The sequence below is a fragment of the Tubulanus polymorphus genome, chromosome 11 (genome assembly GCF_964204645.1).
Source record: "Tubulanus polymorphus chromosome 11, tnTubPoly1.2, whole genome shotgun sequence".
Classification (NCBI taxonomy): domain Eukaryota; kingdom Metazoa; phylum Nemertea; class Palaeonemertea; order Tubulaniformes; family Tubulanidae; genus Tubulanus; species Tubulanus polymorphus.
Window position 1 is genome coordinate 13,308,333 of NC_134035.1, and position 9,423 is coordinate 13,317,755.

Genomic DNA, 9,423 nt, shown 5'->3' on the forward strand with positions numbered 1-9,423 from the left:
TTATCAAAACCTCTACACTACTAATGAAGTGGTTTGCTAGTTTCTACCTCCCGCCTGCGATAGTTAATCGAATTTCTGTTAATATATAACTCGACTTGACCAATAGAACGTCATTCGAGAACGATCTTTGACCCGGGTCAAAAACAGTCGTCGAGCCATTCCCGCGTGAATAACTGACTAATTAGGATCACAGTAAGACGCTACTGTTACCTGAACTAATAAAGGCTCTTTAATTCGTAGATTCCTTAGTTCGCCGTACCCTGTCGACGAAGACGGACCCTCGAACAATTCAAGGTAACATCGTAATAAAAATCTAACTATCTTTAGCATCAATGTCATCAGTTTTATGTAACAAAATTTCACGGATTTTTATTTGTTTTTAATATCTTACTTCGAATTTGTTTCAATAATTTCAAAGAAATAAAAACGCGGAATGAAATATCATTAAAAGCTAGAGATTGGTACATTTAGATTAGTGGGCAACATTAAAGATGCAAGGAAGAACTAGATTGGTCGTAATATAGAACTAAATAATGATTTTTTTTCTTAAAATCCATTTATCACGTGTATAAAAAACAAAATTTAGGAATTTTATTTTCCTTTGAAAATTTTCTCGAAGCTTTCTTATCAGAGGAAATTAATTCGTCGGTTACATGAAAGGTCTAATTTACTGTATTTTGTATTATGCTTTGTACACTATGCTGTAAATTATATTTGAAAAATAAAGTGTTCAAATCAAATCAAATCAAAAATTATAACGTGCATCTTCTCGAAATAATCAATTTTCTATTTATGATTAAGATAGATTAATTCTGAACAAGAAACTAATGATTTTGATAAACAGATAATCATAAATGCATATGTACATTTCATAAGATAGATTTAGTCAGAACCAGAAGTTAATGATTGTGACGAATGGACAATTTCCTTACCAGGGTCAAATGATACTTTCACAAAGTTGATTTCAATCAATTACAATATTATCGTTGAGTTCATCGAAAATGAGAAGCTCGTCAAAAGCAACTCTGATGTAATCATAATTTTGCTTTGTGCAACTGAACCCGGTTCCATTGTTGCCGGTTTAGTTCGATTCATCGGAGTTAAAATCAGTTTATTTACAACTATTCAACTCTTAATCAAATATCAATTCACAACTTTGCAACTGGGCATGGGCCCAGGAGCGTGGTGCATAGTCATGAGCTTAGATTTCAGACCAGTCTTAGACCATTTTATTTCCACAGCCAATCTAACAACTTAAGATCAGTCTTGAGACTCAAGGCACTTTTTGGATTTAGATTCAAGTCTCGAATATTCTTCCAATCCCAGGTTTTGTCCAGATTTAAACTTGTAAGTCATTATTAAACTGCACTTCACTATCAATGAATATAATCAGACATTTATGTAGATAACAGTCATGTATTTATGCATTTAAATCCGTATTTCACAAAACGTTCTTTTGTAATTAAAAGTATGCACGACTTTGTACATTATCGATCGTCTCTTTACAGTCCCCGCAAACCGTGAAGACATGTATAAGCTGACGGCTTTATTGCGGAACGGACCGCGACCTGTCCGGCGTATTGTCTCCGGTCGTTGTTTCGGAACGATGACGTCACCGCTCGACGAACAGTTGAAACAATCGTCGCAAACGAACGAAACAGAAGTAAAACCTCAATTAAACCTGATTTATAAAACGCTACCTTACACCAACGACCTGCGTAGCATAATCGACACCACCCAACACAATATATACTTACATAATATTCTAAAAGGAATGAAAGTTTTGTTCCTATGCAACCATTACAATACTCTTACGCAACGCGTCGAAACGGAACTGAAAGAATACGACGTTACGGTGACGTCACAAGCGGTACGCGGTAAAAAGGATATCCTGAAAGCGGTTTCGGAAATCGAACACGATATAATCGTCTGCCCGTTCCTAACGCGACGAATTCCCGAGGAGGTTTGGGCGAACGATCAGAAACCGTGTTTGATCGTACATCCGGGTATTACCGGCGATCGAGGCGCCTCGTCGATCGACTGGGCGTTGAAGATGCAAGCGGCCGAATGGGGCGTTACGGTGATGCAAGCAGCCGAAGAGATGGACGCCGGTGATATCTGGGCGAGTAAAACATTCCCTATACACCAGGTTACCACCACCAAAACAGAACTGTACGTCGGTGACGTCACAGACTCGGCCGTCGAGACGGTCCTGCTGGCTCTAGTGCGCTTCAAACTCGGGATAGAACCGATACCGCTGGATTACGATAATCCGCAGGTGAAAGGGACGCTGATGCCGCTTATGAAAGATAAAGATCGAATGATCGATTGGAATTCGTCGGCGTTCGATGTAGCGGAGACGATTCGTATGGCTGATACTCAACCTGGAGGAATCGGTACATTACAGGTAAGCCCGAGATACAAGCCGCTTACTGTGGCTAGTGAGGATCCGCAAGGTGTCGCACTAGTCGTTACTACCATGTGTGCTTCAGTTTCTTCTACATTGCAATTAAAATGTGGGGATCCACCAGGTGTCACCAGTGAACACACCAGATGGCGCAACTAACAGTCGGTTTAACGTTCTTTAAGCTACGTACGCGTACATCGTTTGACATAACTGAGAGTTGGTGGGTTCGAACCCCAGTTAACCTGCTCTATTTGGTCAAGTCGATAAATGGTACCAGAATATTGGTATGAATGTATATATGTAAATTTTTTACACTAGGGTGATGACAGACCGTTGAGATTTTTCGGCGCGAAATACACGGAAAATTTGATGTTTAACGGGAAACATATCCGTAATTTTATGCTGGACGCGAGACCTGGCGACGTTCTGGGGCACAAAGACGAGGCGATACTCGTGAAATGTGGAGATAACAACGGCGTCTGGATTTCACATCTTAAAGTGAGTATTTTGAGGTTCGAATCCCGATTTACACGTCTTGAGTTGCAGATTTAAAGTTGTTAAAAATGATTTGCAAAGTGACATTGTTACTGAGCATGCGAAAGGATGTAAGGTCTCAAAAGTGGGTTGTTTTTTGGATCTGGTCCGATGCCAGGGCCCGATAATGACAAGTCAAAAACAGCGCAATATCATCCAAAAAGATTTGTCAAGATTTTGAAAATATTCTAGATATGTTTTTATCAGGATTTTATCATAAATCACCGTATTTTCTAAGAGATAAGCGCATTTATGGTGAATCTATTTTTTATTCTTATTTTCCGCAGTGTCCATCGTCTGATAAACCGTTAAAACTACCGGCAACATCGGTATTCAAAGGAACCGACACTTTACACGACTTGTCGTTCTTATCTTCCTATCGTGAAATCTGGGTCGACGAAATCGATAACGTAGCTTACGTCAATTTCGATTTTTACAACGGAGCGATGAGCGTTACGCAATGCCGTAAACTAAAATCCGTTCTCGATAGACTTTCGTTTCGACCGGATATCACGTGCGTTGTACTGAAAGGCGGATTCAGGTTCTTCTCAACAGGTTGGTGATTTTATTCGTATCACAGTGTCTTATTCCGTTGTAATGGAATCACGCGCTGTAGTTGCTCAGAATTCGGTAGATTTAAATGTGGGATCAATAGGTAGAATGATTGTAATGGCATTCTAACCATGCTGTTGGTTTTTAGCAGTTTAAACCTACCAACTTTTGAGCAGCGGTAGTTTTAGTCCAAAGGGCTTCACAATTTTCTACAAGTTATTTCAAAATAACCAGTGGAGAACTGAAAATTGACTTCTTAAACTTGCAACTATTTCCATTATCCACTGAACCACTTTTGAACAAATAGTAATTGGGTTTAAGTTAAAACTATTCAAAACCTGGACCAATTGCTAAGGCAAGGTTTGGAGTCTATTTTGGTTCAATAACCGGCCTAACGAGTTAAAGCGAGTAAAGTTCATGACAGCGAATCTGTTTATTTAGAAAAATCATGTTTATATTTTCTCTATTTCCTTGTAGGAATTCATTTGAATGTAATCGAAGGAAGCGATGACCCGGAACGCGAATCTTATGACAACATCGTTGCAATCGATGACGTCATCAGAACGGTGTTCTCAATGAAACATAAGACGACCGTGTCGTGTTTGATTGGTAACGCCGGAGCCGGTGGGGCGATGATGGCCGCCGCTACCGATTTCGTTTTTGCTCATAAGGTACGAGTCTTCCTAAGAGGGTTATATGTGCCCCTAGCCCGGGTTCAAACTCTCTCGGTTAAGATTTGAGTCTTCTATTCAAAACGTTGACTAATTTAACCAAGTATGTTGACCAAGTTGTATAACCTGGTTATACCTGTTATCCTCGACCTAGTTATTCGTGACCTAGTTATTTACGACCTAATTATACGTGACCTCGTTGTCTATAACCTAATTATTTATTCATTGCATCGATAGCAAACTCCATGAATGAATGATTTATTTACTTGTACAAGATTATAAACAATCAATTCTTTGGATATAATTTCATAGATAAATAGGTACATGTATAAGAAGGACAACCCCAAGCCCTAGGGGCTGAGCCACCATCATCAATGATTCATTGAAATACTGTTTATGCTTCTCTTATTTCAGGGAGTTGTTTTGACGCCTACGTATAAAGCGATGTACCTTTACGGATCGGAATACTGGACGTACTTCCTGCCGCAGAGGGTCGGTTACGACACGGCGCTGTCTTTGACAAACGACACGAAATCGATGATGGCTTCAACTGCTCAACGTATTGGACTAGTCGATCAGATCATCGGACGGTATGAGTACCCCCAACCAACTCATCTCTTACTCTCTCCGTCTTCTTTACCTTTCCCATTCTCCCCTCCTCAGCTGAATCTGCCTCTCACTCCATCTTCCCCAGCCTCCCACCCTATCCCATTCCCCTCCCCACTCTCAACCCTCCCGATCCATCCACTCGCTGTCGCTACCAATTGCTTTCGTCGCTTCTCTTTTAGCACTTGCTTTATATTCATCCAGGTCCACTTTCCAATATACCCCCCCCCATCCTTAATTTCATCCACACAATTTTCTTTTTATGCATTCTGATGACTTTCATGAAAGAAATGATAACCGCAAGCAGGTACTGAAAATGTATTCCACAAAATTCACGCCCGTATTTTTGTTTTTAACAGGAATCGACCGGAAGCGTTGGGAAATTTACACGATCGAGTCCTGAATTTGTTACAATCGGAAAAATGTCAAACGAAACGTGAAGAGAAACGCAATAGAACTCACGAATGGTATCAGATGTTAGAGGAACATCGAACCGAAGAATTGAGCAAAATGCAGAAATGTTTCAGTAGCGAGGATTATCACGAGGCCAGGAGAAAATTCGTCTATCACTGAACGGCATAGACACAGACTGTTCACCTAATACCACGAGGCCTGAACGACGTTTACACAGACTGTTAAACCCACTACCACGTCCGGCTTTAACTCTCTAGGACTCGATCCACAGTTCTGAGTTAACTCGGAGCCGAATCTTAACTCACCGTGGATCTGGGTCCCGGTGGAACAGGGTTCGTAACTGTGGTGGAACTTGAACCAGCGTGCACTGAATCCTGAACTGTGGAACTGGGTCCAGAGTGTTATTGAACTAAGTCGGGAACCAACGAGAACCGGGTGTATTGGGTTCGATACTTTATTTAGTTTTCTAAAATTCATTGATCATTCTATATGATTTATACGTACGATGCGGTGTATTGAAAAACCAACCAACCCAAACAGGGACTCGTAGAATCAACAAGGAGAGAATTTTGCAAAGGGGGCTCAATTCCAAACAATTTGTAAAAAGGTTGCAGCACACCGATGACGTCATATCATTTTGTATCGTGTACAATAAAGATTTGAATGTAAATAGAAAATTAGTTCACTTTTTAGTTCAGCAGTCGCGTCATGTATCGCATTTCTAAGATGTTTTGCGTGACCAGCATTTCATCCATGTTACAATAAAAGCGGCTTCCGAACGGAATTTCCTATTTGTAAAACAATAAACACTGAAATTAGCGCAAGAATCAAACATTGACATCAACAGCGACACCTTTCTCATAATCATGTTGCTAGGTCCAGTGAAAATGTTTAATTCCAATCGATCCAAACAACCAGGAAATTCACAGATAATATAAACCACAACAACTGCTGAAACCATCCGCAATATTCCTGCATCTTTTCCCTGAACAGCAGAGCCGACTATTAGCGACTTACGGCGGTTTTTGGTCCATGTATAAACAGCAAATAGGACGATGTTAACAATCAAAAGAAATGCGATCGGTAGATAAATGATACCAAACGCGATAAGATCATGGTGTTTAATGTAACCTCGCAGAAAGTGGGTTCCAGTCGGAAGATAGGTAATGTCTGTGTACTCCTCAAAGTACATGGTGTAAGTATATTGACCTGGTTTCAAACAGGGCCATCTCGTTAAACCCGGTATCCTGCGAGGAATTATGAAATCATAGTAAAACAAAATTGCCAAAAACAACAGCGTAAAGCAGACGAAATTAATAGTCAAAGGTCTCCAGAAGCGTCTATACGTTAATGGGAAAATTATAACTAAAATTCTCTCTAAACTCACAACAACGACGAGCCAGTTTCTGACAAACTGTGACGGATACAGTCCCATATAGGCGACAGTAATAAACCACCAACCAAAATGCCAGTCGTCATAACGAAAAACCAAGTCTCCCAGATTACTGTAAATGAAATACGTTCTCAGCGGGTACATGATAAAAGATGATAAACTGAACGCAAGATCAGAAACCGCTAAAAGACAAATTGTGTGATAACAACTACTATTGCGTAGTCTGCGTATAATGATAATAGTCAGAATATTCAACACAATACCACAAACAGTAACAGGACCCATTCCTGTCATATAGATGTAAACACTGAACTGATAGTTCCATCTTATTGTCTGAGAGCAATGATACGTCGCGGTCGGACGAGAACCGTTCACTGCCATTGTTCACACTCTCAGTAACCACGAGTCATACACTGCTTTCCACAAAGTTAACATAATATTAACATTTGGCGGCACAAATAATTTCATCCTTTCTATTCTTCAGAAACTTCCTGACTAAATCCAAACTTCTGTTGTGTGTCGGATTATTCTTCATTGATTAAGCGAGTGTAAAGCAGCATGGCCTAATTTCATTGGACACATTCGTAGAATCTAGTTTATTCTATCGTTTTTACAATAGCCGGTCATATTTCATTCGATGAAAACTAAATTTAGAAAATCGTGTATTTTAGCAGTGAAATTCTGTTGAAATATGAAATGACTTTGTGCACGAATTTTGCATTGTGTTGAATCTGAACCGTCAAGTGCTGCCCCTTTATCGTTGACGGCGAATCTGCGAACTAACTTTAATACTCGCTTGCCACATGAGGAATATTGTGCTGCACATTAGTTCACATGTTCGCCGCTATTTATACTTATAGGGGTAGCACCTGACGGTCTATATTTGGCACGCCTTATATGTCCTTGCTTGCCACGAGCGGAATCACCGATTGCCACAGTCGACTGCGGCTGGAGTCCCGTTGACTATAGAATGATTAACATGAGCCTTCGAAATATCGGCAATTCAATTAAATTGTATCAGATGGCGGTGCAACTAAAATGTGTGCAGGCTGCTAAACACTGGAACACTGATGATATGTAACGTCATGTGGCCCCACGTAGGGATTGGTCGAGCAATCGCCCCCGGGTCGTTATCGAATTTTCAAAATGTGTTTTATCCTTGTAAGAACAACGGCGGCTTCAAAACGAAATCTTTTATTCGTCAAACAATAAACGGTAAAATTCACACAAGAATCAAACATTGACATCAACAGTGACACTTTCCTCACAATCATTTTATTTCGGGTTTTGAAAATGAAACGGAAAATATTCATAGGCATTCGATCAAAACAACCCGGCAATTCGCAGATAATATAAACCACAACAACTGCTGAAACCATCTTCAATATTCCTGCATCTTTACTCCGAGCAACAGAGCCACCTATTAGTGATTTACGGCTTTTTTTGTCCATGTATAAACAGCAAATAGAACAGCGTTTACAACTAATAGAAATGTGATTGACAAGAAAACGATACCAAACGAGACTCGATCGTTGTGGTCAATGTTACCGTTCAAAAAGTGGTAGTCACCGAAAAGACGAGTCGTGTCCGTATACCTCTTAAAACAAACTGTATAAATAAACAGGGCCATCTCGTTAAACCCGTTATCCTGCGAGGAATTATGAAATCAAAGTAAAGTAAAATTGCCATCGAAAGCAGCATAAAACAGAGTAAATCAATAGTTAAAGGTCTCCAGAAGCGTTTACAATTTAATGGGAAAATTATAACTAAAATTCTCTCTAAACTCACAACAACGACGAGCCAGTTTCTGACGAACTGTGACGGATACAGTCCTATTAAGGTATCATGGTATCGCATTTCTAAGATGTTTTGCGTGACAGCGGAATTTGATCCATGTTACAATAAAAGCGGCTTCCGAACGGAATTTCCTATTTGTAAAACAATAAACACTGAAATTAGCGCAAGAATCAAACATTGACATCAACAGCGACACCTTTCTCATAATCATGTTGCTAGGTCCAGTGAAAATGTTTAATTCCAATCGATCCAAACAACCAGGCAATTCACAGATAATATAAACCACAACAACTGCTGAAACCATCCGCAATATTCCTGCATCTTTAGTCTGGGCAGCAGAGCCACCTATTAGGGATTTACGGTGTTTTTTGGTCCATGTATAAACAGCAAATAGAAGAGCGTTTGCAACTAATAGAAATGTGATTGGCAGATACACAATACCAAACGAGATTAGATCGTTGTGGGTTATGTAACCATCGAAAAAGTGGGCGGCAGTGTATAGATATGTGATATCTGTATACTTCACGAAGGAAGTGGTATAAGTATACTGACCTGGCTTCAAACAGGGCCATCTCGTTAAACCCGGGAACCTGCGAGGAATTATGAAATCATAGTAAAATAAAATTGCCAAAAACAACAGCGTAAAGCAGACTAAATTGATAGTTAATGGTCTCCAGAAGCGTCTATACGTTAATGGGAAAATTATAACTAAAATTCTCTCTAAACTCACAACAACGACGAGCCAGTTCCTGACAAACTGTGACGGATACAGTCCTATAAAGCCTACATATATAAACCACCAGCCAAAATGCCAGTCATCATAACGAAAAACCAAGTCTCCCAGATTACTGTAGATAAAATACGTTCTCAGCGGATACATGATAAAAGATGATAAACTGAACGCAAGATCAGAAACCGCTAAACGACAAATTGTGTGATAGCAACTATTGTGCAGTCTGATTATAATGATAATAGTCAGTATATTCAATAGAATACCACAAACAGTAACAGGACCCATTCCTGTCATATAGATGTAAACACTGAACTGA

The 9,423-nt window shown here is 39.8% G+C and overlaps 1 protein-coding gene across 1 annotated transcript; it reads left to right on the plus strand.

The window, feature by feature from the left end:
• Positions 1-1,528: 1,528 nt before the first annotated feature.
• On the plus strand, positions 1,529-5,798 carry LOC141913376 (hydrogenase maturation factor HoxX-like). Its single transcript, XM_074804881.1, has 6 exons — positions 1,529-2,407; positions 2,726-2,905; positions 3,229-3,496; positions 3,971-4,164; positions 4,579-4,754; positions 5,130-5,798. The coding sequence occupies exons 1-6, from the start codon at positions 1,529-1,531 to the stop codon at positions 5,341-5,343; spliced, it is 1,911 nt and encodes a 636-aa protein (XP_074660982.1). The 3' UTR covers positions 5,344-5,798.
• The last annotated feature ends 3,625 nt before the right edge of the window (positions 5,799-9,423 follow it).